An 18,215-nucleotide genomic window follows, 5' to 3' on the forward strand; every position below is an offset into this window, starting at 1 on the left:
ATACATACAGGTGTCCTCCATCACTGGTTAACGTTTGGTCTGATTCAATCTAGGCCAAACATTCCTTTTTCCCCCCCTAAAACTCCAGAGTAGTTCTAGGGCAAAAACCAAATGTGCACCCCTTGGGATCCTGATCTAGGCTTAGTGGTCCAGACTGTCCAAAGGCAATTCATTGGTGTGAAACAATGCATAGGCTATAAAAGCCAAGTAAAGATGAAGCCAAGATCTTTTAACTCGTCTGAGGACAAATTTGATGAAATTACACTGGCAGTGTACAGACCATGAGGTTCATGTGCATCTAATCAATGGATACCAGCGAAATCTTGAGCACAAAGAGTGTTGGCGTCTGGGATTAATAACGAGCTTAAGGAAAAATCGTCAGTTCAAACAAAGCAGTGACACTACCGCTGTTTGAAAAGCTAACGGATGGGGCTGAAGAGGACTGACCATTCATGATATCAAAATTGTGTTTTTAACTGTTGAGGCTAGACAGTTTTATATATTTGGGGTTCTGATGGGGTATGACAGTTGAACTACACTTGAGGCATTAGTAAATGCTTGTCAAGAATTTTGCAATCATTGCCGTGTTTAGGAATGAGAAAAGGGAATACTGTGAAAAGAATCATACCATTGTGCTCTACTGCATAAGTCTATTGAATCGAGACCTGGGTTCAAGCGTTTGAGAGTCTGCCTGGAGTGCCATATGGGTAGGATTTACAGTTTGACTATTCTATTGGTCAATTGAGACAGGCAAGCTCAATCAAGCCTGAGAGCGCATTTGAAATTATTTCGTGATGCGAGCCGCCAAACAAGTCTTTTGCTCAAAAAAAAAAAGTAATGACAAACACGCAACAAGCACATTCCATGGGGCAAAGATACTTTTATTTCAAGTTAAGATCCAGCCAATATTTTGCAACAAGACAGCATTTGAGATACAAAATCCTTCATCACACAGATGGAAGACTCGTCTAACTTTTTAGTGCCACTAAACGCATTGGGCGGAGTGTATTTCCTTGATGTAGTTAAGATTATTGTTTTTTGAGACAAGGGGGGGAGATATTGGTGAGAGGGAGAGATGAGGTCATAAGGTTCTAGAGTGAACACGTTCACTTCTGGTCGGGCATCAGGTCGTCGAAGGACTGGCCGCCCTCTAGACGCTTCTCCATCTCGACGAGGGTCTTGACGCCGTCGACAACCATCTGCACCAGCTCCACCTCAGAGAAGCCCAAACGATCGGCGTTGGAGATGTCGAAGACGCCACCTACTGCTGCAGTGTCCACGCCGCCTGAGGAAGAACCGAAATGTACATGTTCAGTACCAAAGACAATGATGGCGGTGGATAAGACGAGAAGTGCCAGGCCAAACTTGCTCCTGGAGAACCGCAGGTTTTAGGGCATGAGGAGCAGCTACTTAGCTGAAACACAACTAGGGCTGGAACGTAGCTCCCCAGGAGCTTAGTCAGACTAGACAATACTCCGGGATGCGCTGGACGCTCGCTTAAAGTCAATAACTGTGAGACAGCATTCCCCCCCCTCTACAGTCCCTAAACGAGTTGAGGGGGATGTTATATGTACGTACCTGTGCCACGCTTCTGCAGCCTCAACCTCTTGAGGATCTCACCGAACTTCTCGTGCTTGCTGACGCTGGGCAGCTTGACGTGCACGCCGGCGCGCAGCCCTGTGCCCAGGTTGGAGGGACAGGTGAGCACGTAACCCAGGTGCTCGTTCCACATGAACTCATGACCCTTGTCCTTGAACAGGCTCTCGATCTGTAGGGGTCAGGGCGAAGACTTGACTTATGTGACACCATTGTGTTCAGAAAGCAACTGCAGTGTAGGGGACTTTCTAGTTTTATTTTTTATTTTAAAGGTTACATCCTTTTTGGGACAGTTTTAAAATTTGGCACTACATTTTAAGTAAACTCCTAAATGGAATGAACCCCAAAACGGCGGTGTGCTATAAACATTTATTTGAATGTTAGGTGTCGTTCAATGTTAAATAATTGTGTGCCTTTGACTGGATTTTGAAATCCTTGAGTCGCACGTCACACACCTTTGTGAGGCCTGTGCAGAAACGGTGGAACACCTCCTTCATGTTGCCGCCCTTCTGCATAGAGATGACCCGTAGATGGTCTTCCTCGTTCACCCACACCAGGAAGGTCTTGCCATCGTTGTGCCTGTCACAAACATTGGTTCACCGTCAGTTGGAAGGAGACATCGTTAACCATTACGATCAGGTTCATTCTCACTGAAGGCACCCTCCAGTTGGTACACTGGTGTAGGGTCAAGTTCATAGACACTGATCATGGGTAGAAATATATATTTTTTCCCCACTAATGTTTAAGGTTAGGATGGAGGAGTAGAGCTGATCATAGATCTGCACCTAGGGGAAACTTTACACCAGAGCTTCCTTTAATTCACCACAACAGAGAACAAACTTTGTATCACCATTTGGGAAAATTCCTCAGTCTTTTTCGAGTATGGAATGTGGATTGAAATGTTCCAAAATGGGGCCTACTGTGACAACACCATTGAAGTGGTCAGCTAACTACCCTCCATTTTATCTACCACCATGAGAGAAAGGAAGCCATTTTGGACAGGGGGAAAACTAGATGGAGAAAACTCTAGGGCTGGAGGGGACACACACCAGATGCCCCTGCCATCGGGCCAGTCTCGGCCCATCCCGGAAGCCAGCAGCAGGGGGGAAACAGGTTTGTCGAACAGGAAGTGGTCATCGATCAGCTGTTGCTGCTCGTCGTCTGTCATGTTCTTCAGGGCGTAATACTGGCCATTGAGGTCCCCATCCAGTGATGCTAGACCTGAAAAAAACCATGCTAATATCAGTAAAACTACTTTGACTACTTTTCATGTAGGCTTCCTTGTCACAAACTAAAGCAAACTGCAAATTTGTAAGAATTAGACAAATCAAGCGGTCATTTGTGCACATTTGTCAATGATTCCATGATATAAAACATACAGAATAAGTAAGTCTCAACCGATGCCAGTCAGCAGCAAGCCAATTAAAGTGGTATAATTTCAATAGGAGGATTAAACTAGAGTTCCACTTGGTGCTGCCAGGGGGCAGCTGTGGCACACAAAGGTCCTGCAGCGTGACTCAAGGAATTGGAGGAGAGGGGCTCGGTTACGTACTTTCGATGGCCATGTTCTCAATGGCACGTCGCTCCCCACGGCTGCAGTGTGGGGGGAGGCAGAAGCCGCGGACGCTCCTACCAGTTCTCACTCTAGAGCTCAGGACGTAGTTGGGGTCCAGGTCATCCCCACCCTAACAAAACAATGGCAAGAGCCGCATTAGCATGAAAGCTAACAGGTATACATTTGATATTGACTGTATAAACCAGGATTGGGGTACAGGGTATTTTGAAAATAATGGGTCATGTAGCCAGTTTGACTAATATGGATTTCGTATTCCATTTCATATCTGTTTCCTGAATAGTGCCGACTACAGTCTATGACATGGACACATCGAGGCCTTCCCTTGGTGTTTGTAGGGGCCTATGTGGTGAGTCAAGGTGTGCAAGTGTGGAGACTGAGGCGAAGGTTGAATCCAAACTCACCCCCTTCCCCTCAGCTCTCCAGTTGCACATTCACATGTGCCTCTGCCAAAAGCTGAGGGAGGGAAAATGATCAATGGTGTAGGGGCTAATTAGACCGTCAGATAACCACAGACTGAGCCAACAAGGCTGCAGAGCGAAGTGCTACCCCGACACAGTTGCAATATGTTTGGAGTTTGTAACAGATGAAAGACCTCCCAAATTAAATATTTATCCGTTCCTGAGGTTTGTTTATATATTGTAAAAATGACAGGAGGGATTTGTACATTTGAATTTCAGGCACGTTTACTATTGAAGAGTGGAACATGAATTACATCATTCAAGTCACGTGTCCCGAAGTTAATGAGTTTATTGATCCCCTCGCCACTCTGGAAGTTAGTCAGCAACACATGACAGAGGGTCCTCCGAGCAAGTTGGTAGGGGGTGTTTTGGGATTCACCGTGAGTGATGATTCAGCGTGGTGTGTAGGGTTGTTCTTACCACAAGGTTGTCTGGGTTCAGGTCGGTCTTGTGTTTATCTGAGGGCTTGTATCCACCGTGGCGATCTTCGATGACAGGGTCCAGCAGCTCCTTGAACACCTCGTACGTCTCCTCGTCTCCGGCCACACAGCCCACTGTCATGATGAAGGGGTGGCCTGAAATAGAATAGGGGGAAAAAAGGGTGAAACTGGGCCTTTGGACACAAAATGACGATGCAAACAGTCGCATCAACCCCAAGTGACGATTTCACTGACAAAAATGCAGTTGCATTGGTTTTGACAGTGTTCATATAAAATAGTCAGTTGTGCTTGCAGTCACATTGTTCTTAGTTCCAAAATAACTTTTGCCACCCTCCTGTTAGAATAGCAATCTACAGTGAAGCCATTGGGCATTACTACACAGTGCTGATACTCATAATGTTGTACATGTCTCAGGTTAAGAACACCAGTAAGGTTGCATAACGGTACTCATCTTCAGCTTTTTAATGCTTAGTTACGCTCTTATCCCCTAGTACAGCATCCAGTGTATCAAATATAAGGCCTACGTCAGGGTTCTTGGCCCACCAAGTTGTCAATAAGCAATTTATAAAAACACCATTTTAATTAACTGCCTTTTAAGTCAGCATGCTGGTCTAGCTAATGCTAAACTTCCTGCAGCAACTCAACACTAGGCGTCTCATTTTTCATGGAATTCAATGGGCCGCTTTAGCATCAGCTAGGTTAGCATGCTGACAAAAAAAAGGCAGTTTAATTAAAATAGTTTATAAAATGCAGAAACTTTCAACTGTAAATGGCTTAAGGGAACTTAATATAAAGTGTTACCAGGAAAACTGTTGAAGTTATCCCACATAAAAGACGTATCCCAATATAATCAAGGTCTGAAATTATGTTTGTCTAATACTATCCATTTTGGGCTTCTTGCAGTTAATTGGCAGTGTACTAATTAGTTATTTTCAAGCCCCCCGTCCAGTCAAAATATGATCAGCCTGCGGCTGAACGTAATTGGTCCCTGGACTACATGATAATTCAGGGTTTAAAGACACATGACTCTACAACCTTGGAATCGAGGGGAATAAAATACAAGGGCTCAACCTTGTCTGTAAGGTCACTTGCTCAGCAATGGTTTGATGTAGACAACTAATGGCTTTGACCTTGCTCAGCAATGGTTTGATGTAGACAACTAATGGCTTTGACCTTGCTCAGTGAAGGTTGTTGGTGAAGCTGCTGTAATAAATTGTTAAAATAAAAAAGGCCTAATACAGGTATACTTCCATTAGGAAATTAAAAAGGCAATCTGCAGTGGTATATCCACTTTCTGTAACTCATTATTGAATATAACTTAATGCCTCATGAGCTTAGTTCAACCGTCGTACCCAATCAGAAACCAAAATATAAGCTTGTTTTATGTAAACACATACTGTAAAGCTCCAAGATGTTTAAAACAAAATATATATATTGCTTTATTGTTTCAACTGCTACTACTAGACAGGGCAAAAATAATTACGCTTTCCTTTTACAGAACATTGCATTAGTGGCCACAGAACATGTCTTTGGCAACAAGATCACCTTTTCCAAGCCCCGGATGAGTGGGTGGACTATAAATACAGCCCTCCCATTTTCTACTGCACTTCACATCGAAACTGCAAGACAGACGTCTTGAGACAAAAGTCGATTTAAAAAAAACACTGTTATTTACCTGGGTTATCAACCCCAGTTTGAATGACATCATCCACTGTAAATCCACTTGGAGTTTCCTTGTCCCGCAAGTTGGAGTACATCTCTGGAGTGAGCACCTTGGCCATGTGGTTGTTATGCTGGCTCAGGTCGGGGTACTCCTGCTCCGCGGAGTAGTTCATCTTCAGCTTGTTGTGGGTGTTACCGAAAGGCATGATTCCTTTGACCTGCGAGCAAGGATGAAACAATGTAATGTTAGTGGCCAAAATAGCCTACCCGGAAAAAGAAATCGCTTAGTTTAACGCTGCAATAAAGAACTTTTTGGGCGACCCGAGTTAGACTTTCTTTTCTCGTTGACAGCTAGTCTAAACCGTAGCTCTGACCTACGTTATCTATTTATAGGCTTTCCGTTCTTAATAAAATATGCAAAAATGAAACCTTTGTACACCAGCTTCAAAAAGGTTTAATGAAAATATATTTCACAGCGGTTTTGATAGGTGCAATGATTGCTTGTTTTGTCAAACTGAAATTTGGTGGACTGAGTTTTAGCAACCAGGTAATTGCAGCGCGATTTCTGCATAGTGTACCTCTAGTAAAAACGTTGAAGACTTTATACTGCATGAATTTTAGTTCAGCTAGTAATTTGACATTTTGCAGTAGCTTGGTGGTAATTGAAGTAAATTAAAATCTTGGTAGTGTTTTCAGTAGTTCTCTTTTTTACATGTACTGGTTTCGTTAACTACTGGAACTACACTCTCTTCCTGGGAAACTAAATGGGTGAAGTAAGCAAGTATTTCCTTTTTCGGCATCACACCTGCTTAATTCTCATTTGTTTAATAGGCTAAAATGCACATTCTATTAACAGAATGTGAACTATTCTGGCAAATTGTAGTCTGACAGATTTAAATATTGTATTACTTTAAAAAAAGTAACTTTAGTTAAACTTTTTTATTAAGGGCTTGAATAGACGTTCCACTTCATTTCAATTCAACTGGGTTGAACTAATGTGGAAGAGGTGTCCAGTGGGTTTCGTGTAGCGTAACTTCTTCCAGTGTGACGTAATTGGTCGTTTGGTAAACTACATTTTCAAAGTAGCTTCCTCAACACTGACGGATTGATGCACTCGTAAAACACACGGTGCAAAGAGGTAACAAAAAAACAACCATTTGCATCCCCTTTCCTCATCATCCGAGATGGTATCCACGCAAACTACCCTCCGTGCCCAGATCTAGCAACTGTTCATTTCCTTAGAATGTCAAATCTACAACAAATATAATGGATGGATTAAAATGCATGCAGTCAACCATGTTTTAATCCAAATATGTAGGCTACAGTGGACCTTGGATGGAAGCCCTCGACCGAATGCGTAATGCGCAGCACCAGATAATAAGACCTTGCAGATAGAAGATGCTGCAAGGTCGTTCGTTGTCGACGTAAACTGCTACCGCAAACGGAAAATACAACCCTTGTATACAAGACTGAGGCAATTTTATCCAGGATATAATTTTACAGTTCGATATAAAGGACTTTACTTTTTATTTTTTTATTCATGTGAAACCAAATCACTGACGTCTCCAAATGTCAAGGGTGAACGCGCTTTACCGATATGTTGTCTACAATACCCAAGTCTTTGTTCAAACAAAATTATATATTTTTTGCCTTTGTCATCATATTTAAATGCATGTATTAAATACAAAGCACATTCGACGCACTATAACAACTGCACAAATATGACATTCTTATGCATAGCTGTATTTCTACACATCAACAAAAAAATATCTATCCTACCTTAGAACGTTTTTCTTTGGGAAAGACACAAAATCCCTTTCGACAAAGAACGATCACACCAACGCTTATACTGGTGTCCAGAACTAAGCCGCTTTGCTAGGTTTTATATGCCACAGGAGCTCTCTTCTGATTGGTTACTATTTAGAGTCCCATTCATTCTATTGGAGAAGGAATAACGCAATTGCATATAACGACGGTGCTGCAATTTAACATCCGAAGACCTCTCAGGTCACGTGGTGCTTTCCTTGACAGCTCTCTTGATTGACAGCAGTTGGAGAGACTTGTATGGTAGCAGTGTCTACATAAAATGTATCCGTACTGGAAAGGATATTGATATGCTCCTAGTAAGCCTGAATGTCTCCACACACAGAACAACAAGCACTGCCTTTCTCATGTAGCAATGCCATAAACACTACATGACCAAAAGTATGTGGACACCTGCTTGTCGAACATCTCATTCCAAAATCATGGGCATTAATATGGAGTTGGTCCCCCCTTTGCTGCTATTAACAGTCTCCACTCTTCTGGGAAGGCTTTCCACTAGATGTTGGAACATTGCTGCAGGGACTTGCTTCCATTCAGCCACAAGAGCATTAGTGAGGTCAGGCACTGATGTTGGGCGATTAGGCCTGGCTCGCAGTTGGCGTTCCAATTCATCACAAAGGTGTTAGATGGGGTTGAGGACAGGACTCTGTGCAGGCCAGTCAAGTTCTTCCACACCGATCTCAAACAATTTCTATATGGACCTTTGTGCACGGGGCATTGTCATGCTGAAACAAACTGACTTGTTGGAAAGGTGACATCCTATGACAGTGCCACATTGAAAGTCACTGAGCTCTTTAGTAAGGCGATTCTATTTCCAATGTTTGTCTATGGAGATTGCACGGCTGTGTACTCGATTTTATACACCTGTCAGCAATGGGTGTGGCTGTAATAGCAGAATCCACTAATTTGAAGGTGTGTCCACATACTTGTGTAGTGTTAGGGCAAAAACCAAAACGTGCACCCAGGGCGGGCCCCAGGACAGAGTTTGGGAGACCCTTGCCTATAGATACCTAGGAAAAAATGTCAGGCTATTTCAGGGGGGGTGGGGGGGTATTGTTGTTCTTGATGATGATTATGATGATATTTAGTAGGTTATTGATAGATATTAATTATTTTACATTTTCATATTCCAGTTTGTGCTTTTGTGTGGCTCGTTTGAGATTACATTTTTAGCATGCTAGCAAATACCCATAGACTTCCAGTCATTGCGCGAATGCAAGTTAGCAATTGCTCTAGAGCTTGTTAGAAACTTCCTTCAAACTGCACGCAGAGACATAAAAATTGTATCCCCAATTTCATCTGACTCTGGGGAAGTAGACATAGGGCCTCATTGCCAAAAATCCCAAAGTCTCCCTCAAACAACGTGTGTGGGTAGGCCTATGATAAAAATGCTCAACTGAGGTAACACATTAGAGTCGATGCTGCACAGTTCCCTTCCCCTGAAGGGAGCATTTCTATGAGGCCTAAATATAACATCTTGTTGATGTCTGCGTGGAGATTTTCATTAAGATGAGTCTCTGAAGTTCTAGCCTACTGGTGTATTGTGCTCTCCATTTATCTGAGACAGCAACAATCCAGAAAGACTCAGCATCACTGAAGTAATTCAACAAGAATCCATAGAGCCCTCTTTATATTCATTATCCTGTTCAATTGTGGTTTTTGTTGTTGTCGTCGTGTTTGAATCTCCCAAATGGGTAGTGATTGTTTTCTGACATCATCGTTGGAGTGCCGTGCCGCCGTTTCTGCTGGCCTTTTGTCCAGCTAAATGGCCAAACAGATGAACTACGCACCCGACTGAACGTGATCCTACGTTAACATCAGTAGTTCCATAATGGTTAATGAAGTTGTTATCAATCATTCAACTGACTGCAGTACTACAATACTCATGTGACCACACCTGTTTACCTGTCAACTTAGAGGGACATTTCACAACGGCTCTATTTGACTGTATATGCCCATTAATATGTTATTAACATATCATATGTGTCAGACACATTTAGAATTTTTTTCACTACACACAAATACGAGGGTTTCGGCATCTCCCGGGTAGAAACGGGCCATCTACATTTGCTGGTCGTAAGCCAAATATCCAGAATTCATAGCGATTTTAGGACGTAGTACCGCCCTGGTGAAGGTGGATCCAGTTGATGGAGAAACATCAAAATGTCTGTGCTTGTAGCCAGCACTTTCAGCCGGAGGATGTTGAAACGGACTTGAAGTCTCAACTGATGGGGTTGCCAGGTCGTCGAAAGTTTAAATGTGATGCTATTCCATCAATTTTTCTTTTTGCTTCAAAGAGCTAGCTAGCTAACTACATTTGTTTATCTACACCTAAATCTAGCTAGCTAGCTTTAATAATACACTGGCTAGACATTCCAAAGCTAATCAATGTAATTAGCCAGCTGCTATCTGGCGATGTGATTTGGAACTTTGCAAGATAACCTTTGCTTCGTTAGGTTACGTTAGTTAACCATTAGCTAGCTAACTATCTAACGCAGAGACCATGTGTTCTATTTAGTCTGATACTGACTATGTGTTCTATTTAGAGTCTGATACTGACTATGTGTTCTATTTAGAGTCTGATACTGACTATGTGTTCTATTTAGAGTCTGATACTGACTATGTGTTCTATTTAGAGTCTGATACTGACTATGTGTTCTATTTAGAGTCTGATACTGACTATGTGTTCTATTTAGTCTGATACTGACTATGTGTTCTATTTAGAGTCTGATACTGACTATGTGTTCTATTTAGAGTCTGATACTGACTATGTGTTCTATTTAGAGTCTGATACTGACTATGTGTTCTATTTAGTCTGATACTGACTATGTGTTCTATTTAGTCTGATACTGACTATGTGTTCTATTTAGAGTCTGATACTGACTATGTGTTCTATTTAGAGTCTGATACTGACTATGTGTTCTATTTAGAGTCTGATACTGACTATGTGTTCTATTTAGAGTCTGATACTGACTATCTGTTCTATTTAGAGTCTGATCCCATCAACATCAAGCTCAGCACCAGGAGCTAGTGTATGTCACCATCTAAAATCTACTCAATCTTTCCATGACTCCATGAGGAGCAAATAAATATACTGGAGCTAGGCATATACATGGTCAGTGTTTTGTTGTCATAGTTGGTGTGTTTACAAGTAGGCTACAACTTCTGCTGTAGTTTTCTGTGTATTGTGGAGGCTTAGTTGATTGTTCATGCATGCCTTGAAGTATACATTGGAGAAAGCAGAGGTATTATGGACACTCTTACTGACAGATGTTGCTGCTTCGCGTGATGTATTGTTGTCTCTACCTTCTACCTTTGTGCTGTTGCCGGTGCCCAATAGTGTTTGTACCATGTTTTGTGCTGCTACCATGTTTTGTTCTGCTACCATGTTGTGTTGCTACCATGTTGTGTTGCTACCATGTTGTGTTGCTATCATGTTGTGTTGCTGCCATGTTGTTGTCATGTTGTGTTGCTGTGTTGTCATGTGTTGCTGCCATGCTATGTTGTTGTCTTAGGTCTCGCTTTATGTAATGTTGTAGTGTCTCTCTTGTCATGATGTGTGTTTTGTCCTATATTTTAATTTTAATCCCAGCCCCCATCCCAACAGGAGGCCTTTTGCCTTTTGGTAGGCTGTCATTGTAAATTTGTTCTTAACTGACTTGCCTAGTTAAATAAAGGTTCAATTAAAAAATTTAAAATGAGTAAGGCGGGGACGGTATAGGTGATTGACTGTTGTCTGTTGGGAGTGGGTATTGTGTGTGAAGGTTAGTATGCATGATGTATTGACATGAGGCGATGGGTGGATATAGTATCTTGTTTGAGTGTTTATTGATGAAGACAAAGTAGTAAAATGTTGGCTAATCACTGAATTCTGGTCCTTTCCGAATACAGCCTGAGTAGTCCTATGACCCCATTAGGTTGAATGTCTGCCTATAACCAGCCTGAGTAGGCCTGTAACTCCATTAGGTTGAATGTGATAGTCTGTCTATAACCAGCCTGAGTAGGCCTATAACTCCATTAGGTTGAATGTGATAGTCTGTCTATAACCAGCCGGAGTAGACCTATAACTCCATTAGGTTGAATGTGATAGTCTGTCTATAACCAGCCTGAGTAGGCCTATAACTCCATTAGGTTGAATGTGATAGTCTGTCTATAACCAGCCGGAGTAGACCTATAACTCCATTAGGTTGAATGTGATAGTCTGACTATAACCAGCCTGAGTAGGCCTATAACTCCATTAGGTTGAATGTCTGCGTATAACCAGCCTGAGTAGGCCTATAACTCCATTAGGTTGAATGTGATAGTCTGACTATAACCAGCATGAGTAGGCCTATAACTCCATTAGGTTGAATGTGATAGTCTGCCTATAACCAGCCGGAGTAGACCTATAACTCCATTAGGTTGAATGTGATAGTCTGCCTATAACCAGCCGGAGTAGACCTATAACTCCATTAGGTTGAATGTGATAGTCTGCCTATAACCAGCCGGAGTAGGCCTATAACTCCATTAGGTTGAATGTGATAGTCTGCCTATAACCATTCCTATTCAGTTTAGAGAAATGCATCAAATTGGAAATGAGCTATTAATGCGATACATTTCTGTTGAATTTGGAAAAATCCACCCGCACTCGGCCCCGCCCCACCTACTCACTCGGCCCCGCCCCACCTACTCACTCGGCCCCGCCCCACCTACTCAGCCAGTCAGGAGCCACTGCTGCGTTGTGGCATACTGCATACTTTTACTAAACAGTACATGCTCAATAGTACGTGACGATGAATACAAAGTATGCAGTTTAAGTATGTAGTACGCCAATATAGGTATTTGGACACCGCGACTGTGTCCTGCCGATTAATCCCTCTGCTGCTGCTGAGGACAATGACCTTGACACCAGCTTTAGTAGCACAGAGCCTGTAGACCCATTGGGTGAAAGCTTTCCGCCTGGAACAAGCTCAAGCTCAACATCATCTGACTCGGAAACAAGCCAGGACAGCCAAAGTTATTTATGAAATCACAAAACCCTCTTGAGAAAACAAAATCACCCAATATTCTGAACTGTCTACAAACCAAGCGCTCCTCAAACTGTTCACACCCAGTGTAGTCAGTTCTTTAGGCATGGACAAAAGAGGTTGTTAGTATACTCCTCTAGCCTCTTCACTCAATTGTTGGCAGTGCTTGTCTACTCAAGACAACAATACACTAGACTGTCTACAAGTCAAGCCCCCCTCAAACTTTTCACATCTTTGCTAACAGCCCATCTCAATGCCCCATTTTTTTATTTTTTTTATTTTACCTTTATTTAACTAGGCAAGTCAGTTAAGAACAAATTCTTATTTTCAATGACGGCCCAGGAACAGTGGGTTAACTGCCTGTTCAGGGGCAGAACGACAGACTTGCCAGCTCGGGAGTTTTGAACTTGCAACCTTCCGGTTGCTAGTCTAACCACTAGGCTAACCACTAGGCTACCCAGCCGCCCCATCATTAACTCTGAGTGTAACAGAACATACCAGTCTACTGTACCCTATTTTTGTTTACAGATTAACATGCTTTCTTGTATAATTACACATCCTCATGAACAGTCTTCATGTTTTACACATCGTCATTATGAGAATTTTTGTCTTTCCATGAGACTAGCAGTAGAAACAAATCTTCTGCAAGAAGTCGAAGCAGTGGGTGGTGAAGAACGTGTACAAGTCCAGAACTCACCATTTCAGGAAGAGGCCTGTCCACCTGGCTGAAGAGCACAGAAAGGACCAGACGGTGGTCTACATGCGTCCGGAGTTACAGCTCCCCAAACCCAACATCGCTACAGTGCCAAAGCCTGCTAAACCAGCTGCCATTACCCGACACAAGAAGAGGTTCACCAGCTGAAGAACATTCTGGAACCTGCCTGGAACGTTCAACCAACACAACATCCATATTCAGTTAGACTGATGTTGTAGTATAATATACTAGTATGCTCACAACTGCATTGTGGTCTAGATATTGCTAGCTGTTGTACATAAAGTATGTACAGTATATAATGGTGTTTAATAAAATGTTTTATATAATTTCTTACAAGTGTACTGACAAGTGACTAAATGATTCCGGCTGCATCAGAAACCAATAAACTGGTGACTTCAACTTATGGATCAATTCAGTGTGATATTCATGAAATGTATTTGCATAAACTAGCTACAATCTTACTGCTAATACAAATTATGCAGGGAGTTAATGTATCATTTCAACTTTCGTTTATTGGCAAGTAAACATGTTTCAATTAAACAGTATATTAGTCTGTCAATATAGCAACTAAGTAGACATGACTTGTATTCAAGGCAAAGTTTATTGGGTCTGACTCTGATTTTACACAGCAGTATGCAGGAAGAGTTATGGCAATGTATGACATGTATTCAGTAGAAGAAAAATATAGTACTAACGCCTCTATTAAACAAGGACAACCATATCTCGGTGCAAGCATGATCATGCAATCAGCGAAACAGAAAGGCCACAATAATTGCTACAAAACGATGACTCCATTCATTTTTAGATCAGACAGCAGGCTCAATCAACCGATGATGTCATTGGTTGAACACTCCCAGTGCCAGAATGAAAAAATACAGAGAAATTGCATAATTATCTCTGAAACACCCTCTCATTCCTCAGAAGGATCTCTGAAACACCCTCTTCATTCCTAAGAATTGTCTCTGAAACACCCTCTCATCCCTCAGAATTATCTCTGAAACACCCTCTCATCCCTCAGAATTATCTCTGAAACACCCTCTCATCCCTCAGAATTATCTCTGAAACACCCTCTCATCCCTCATCTCTGAAACACCCTCTCATTCCTCAGAATGATCTCTGAAACACCCTCTCATCCCTCATCTCTGAAACACCCTCTCATCCCTCAGAATGATCTCTGAAACAACCTCTCATCCCTCATCTCTGAAACACCCTCTCATCCCTCAGAATTATTTCTGAAACACCCTCTCATCCCTCAGAATTATCTCTGAAACACACTCATCCCTCAGAATTATCTCTGAAACACCCTCTCATCCCTCAGAATTATCTCTGAAACACCCTCTCATCCCTCAGAATTATCTCTGAAACACCCTCTAATCCCTCATCTCTGAAACACCCTCTCATCCCTCAGAATGATCTCTGAAACACCCTCTCATCCCTCATCTCTGAAACACCCTCTCATCCCTCAGAATTATCTCTGAAACACCCTCTCATCCCTCAGAATTATCTCTGAAACACCCTCTCATCCCTCAGAATTATCTCTGAAACACCCTTTCATCCCTCATAATTATCTCTGAAACACCCTCTCATCCCTCAGAATTATCTCTGAAACGCCCTTTCATAATTATGTAGGGAGACTGAAAAAACACCCCAAATAGTATCTAGCGGGGAAGTTTGCCTTTAACCAAAAGCTAATCTCTTGATTGGTGTTGTTGTTGTAGCCCGTACATATAACCCACTGAGCACAAACTGGTTGAATCAACGTTGGGTCTACGTCGTAATAAAAAAATCAATGTGATGATGTTGAATCAATGTGAAAAACTGATTGGTTGTGAAACTGATATTTTTTTACACATTGTGCATGCTGATTTCAGATTGAATTCACATTGATTAACCAAATGTTCATCAAAACTAGACGTTGAAACGACGTCTGTGCCCAGTGGGTTACCACTACTGTTTGTGGCAGATGCTAAGATGCTCACTGAACAGGTTTTGTTTTTGCGTCAAAGATCCTGAGTGAAGGTGTTAACTAGGTGTAGCGTTATCGTCCTCGCTCTGGCGCTTCACAGGAAGCAGTTTGATGACAGAGCACGGATGCAGCCATCAGAGAGCTGACAGAGCTTTCCACATATCAACTACCCAGGTTTCTTTTGGGGGGAGGGGTATGTTGTGTTGTGTCTTTGCTTGTGTTTCTGCATGTCAGTGTATGTGACTGTATATGTGTATTTCTGGCTGACTGTATATGTGTATTTCTGGGTGACTATATGTGTATTTCTGGGTGACTGTATATGTGTATTTCTGGGTGACTATATGTGTATTTCTGGGTGACTATATGTGTATTTCTGGGTGACTATATATGTATTTCTGGGTGACTATATATGTATTTCTGGGTGACTGTATATGTGTATTTCTGGGTGACTATATGTGTATTTCTGGGTGACTATATATGTATTTCTGGGTGACTATATATGTATTTCTGGGTGACTGTATATGTGTATTTGTGGGTGACTGTATATATGTATTTCTGGGTGACTATATGTGTATTTCTGGGTGACTATATGTGTATTTCTGGGTGACTATATATGTATTTCTGGGTGACTGTATATGTTTATTTCTGGGTGACTGTATATATGTATTTCTGGGTGACTATATGTGTATTTCTGGGTGACTATATGTGTATTTCTGGGTGACTGTATATGTGTATTTCTGGGTGACTGTATATGTGTATTTCTGGGTGACTATATGTGTATTTCTGGGTGACTGTATATGTGTATTTCTGGGTGACTATATGTGTATTTCTGGGTGACTGTATATGTGTATTTCTGGGTGACTATATGTGTATTTCTGGGTGACTATATATGTTTATTTCTGGGTGACTGTATATGTGTATTTCTGGGTGACTGTATATGTGTAGCTCTGGGTGACTGTATATGATTGTTTGCATGTTTCTCAATTCAGATTAGATGTGTGTTTTCTCAGTAGAGATTAAGTGCTGGGTTATTATGGGGGGCGGTGGGGGAGGGGTTGTGTGAGGTGAGTGGCCCCCATCAGTGACTGTGCACTTTTCGCTGCAGGCCTCTGAATTATTCATTGGAGGTGGAAGCGCGTGTGTGTGTGTGAAGGGGGGTGGTACATACACCCACCCTCCTTCCTATTCCTGTGTCCTTGACAATACACACTCTATTCCCAAATTCTACAGGCTACTATAGTGTTGTCTGCTAATCAGTGATGTGTTCACCACCCTAGCCTAACTGTCCCAAGCAGCACACAGGCCTCCTCTATTCAGTCCCTAACACCGCAGTCCTGTTTTACACACTGCAGTGTTGCGCTGCCTGTGTCTGCAATAACAGTGGGATGGATATGGGCTCAGGACCAACGTGGCTCCACGTCTCGCAATGCTGCTAGACCAGGAAACTACAGACAGAGGACATCAGATCACCCTGCTGCAGTGTGCCAGCAGAGGATGGCACAGAACTGGCCTCTAGTTCAAAGTATGCATCGATCACCACAATCGAACCCCGAGTCAAACCCTGGATGCTTTGGTACATACATAGAAGGCTAGGTTTGGGGGGGTATGTGTCCGGTTAATGAGAAAATAGCATAGTTGGTTTGTTTTAACATTTCCATTTGGTTGTGAGATGACATTACAAAACAGTATTTCCTGAACATTATTAGAACTTGTACAGTCAAGCATGGTGTTGTGAAAACATTCAGACAGGTTCAAAAGGCAAACGTTTTCCTCGTGGCATTATGTCAGTGTTTCAGTGATGTTGTGAAGACCCTCACTTTTTCTTGTCTCAAGAAGGAACATTCTCAGAATTTCCCCAAAACTGGACAAAACAAACATTCTAAAAATGCTAATCTTAACCAACCAAGGAATATTCTGGAAACCTAAGCTTGGTTATTGCTGGAGCATTTTCATAGTACTACCCTGTCACTGCACATAAATCCCTGTCATTTACTTGTCCAGCTTTCTCATCAGACATACGAGGAGAAAGACTCCCGAGTGGCGTGGCATTCTAAGGCACTGCTTCTCAGTGCAAGAGGCGTCACTACAGTTCCTGGTTCGAATCCAGGCTGTATCACATCTGGCTGTCCCATAGGGTGGCGCACAATTGGCCCAGCGTTGTCCAGGTTTGGCTGGGGTAGGCCGTCATTGTAAATAAGGATTTGTTCTTAACTGACTTACCAGGTTAAATAAAAAGGAAGACTCACTAAGCACCATTTTGTTGCAGTTCTGTCAGAGGTGACACGGGAAAACGTCAGCAGCGCAGGCATTTTGTGTTACTTCGCAGGCCCAGAGTCGCCCTTGGCTCCCTGTCTCTTACAGACAGACGTGTAGTTCTGAATATTCATGAGAAGGACGGACATTGGACAACGGCACAGCGGGAGAGAGCAGAGAGGCGAGAAGAAAGGTGGCGGAAGCTCAGCCGACACTGTAATGTAAAGAGATACCAAACTCCCTTAAGTATCACTCCAGTTTGGTCTAGAACGGAGGAGGAGTGCTCTCTTCAAACAGCTGAAGATTGGAAGGAAATTATGTTTCTTAGGAGATTAAAAGATGACCGTCGGTATTTGATTTTGCACAATCCCAGAAGACTTTGTGATTGCAGTAGTTGGTAGTTGAAATGGGAATTACAGGGTCGAAAGGGGGATGCGATGTTCCCAAATTCAGGTGTGTCATTGTGCTTACCTCAATGTGGGGTGGTGTGAGGTATTGTTTTCCGTACTGATCTGGGTGACCCTGTACCACCCTGCAGTATCTCACTCCCATCTGATCATCTGTGAAACACTGTCTGTGCATATTTCCAGAAACAAATATGTGTCTGACTAAGGTGCAATTTCTTTTTTACAGATGCACTCTTATAACCCCATATTCACCTCTACCAAAAGGATCACTGCCCACATTCCCTGCCCCAAGTCATGTTTGTCGGCTAAACA

General features: G+C 42.4%; 1 protein-coding gene across 1 annotated transcript; it reads right to left on the minus strand.

Annotated features, from left to right (window-relative positions):
- Nucleotides 1-860: 860 nt before the first annotated feature.
- LOC115107531 (creatine kinase B-type-like) lies at nt 861-7,604 on the minus strand. Its single transcript, XM_029630915.2, has 8 exons — nt 7,512-7,604; nt 5,746-5,950; nt 4,051-4,205; nt 3,149-3,281; nt 2,646-2,817; nt 2,052-2,175; nt 1,579-1,768; nt 861-1,285 (listed from the first exon to the last, which is right to left on the minus strand). Exons 2-8 carry the CDS (start codon nt 5,936-5,938, stop codon nt 1,107-1,109), a joined length of 1,146 nt encoding a protein of 381 aa, XP_029486775.1. The 5' UTR covers nt 5,939-5,950; nt 7,512-7,604; the 3' UTR covers nt 861-1,106.
- Between the last annotated feature and the right edge of the window lie 10,611 nt (nt 7,605-18,215).

This window comes from Oncorhynchus nerka, linkage group LG24 (genome assembly GCF_034236695.1).
Source record: "Oncorhynchus nerka isolate Pitt River linkage group LG24, Oner_Uvic_2.0, whole genome shotgun sequence".
Lineage (NCBI taxonomy): Eukaryota > Metazoa > Chordata > Actinopteri > Salmoniformes > Salmonidae > Oncorhynchus > Oncorhynchus nerka.

Coding starts and splice junctions, on each gene's coding strand:
- LOC115107531 (XM_029630915.2), bottom strand. CDS start 5,938: ATGCCTTTCGGTAACACCCACAACAAGCTGAAGATGAACTACTCCGCG. Junction 2,176..2,645: donor CCCGATGGCAGGGGCATCTG/GTGTGTGTCCCC, acceptor TGTTTGTGACAG/GCACAACGATGGCAAGACCT. Junction 1,286..1,578: donor GCTGCAGAAGCGTGGCACAG/GTACGTACATAT, acceptor GTTCTTCCTCAG/GCGGCGTGGACACTGCAGCA.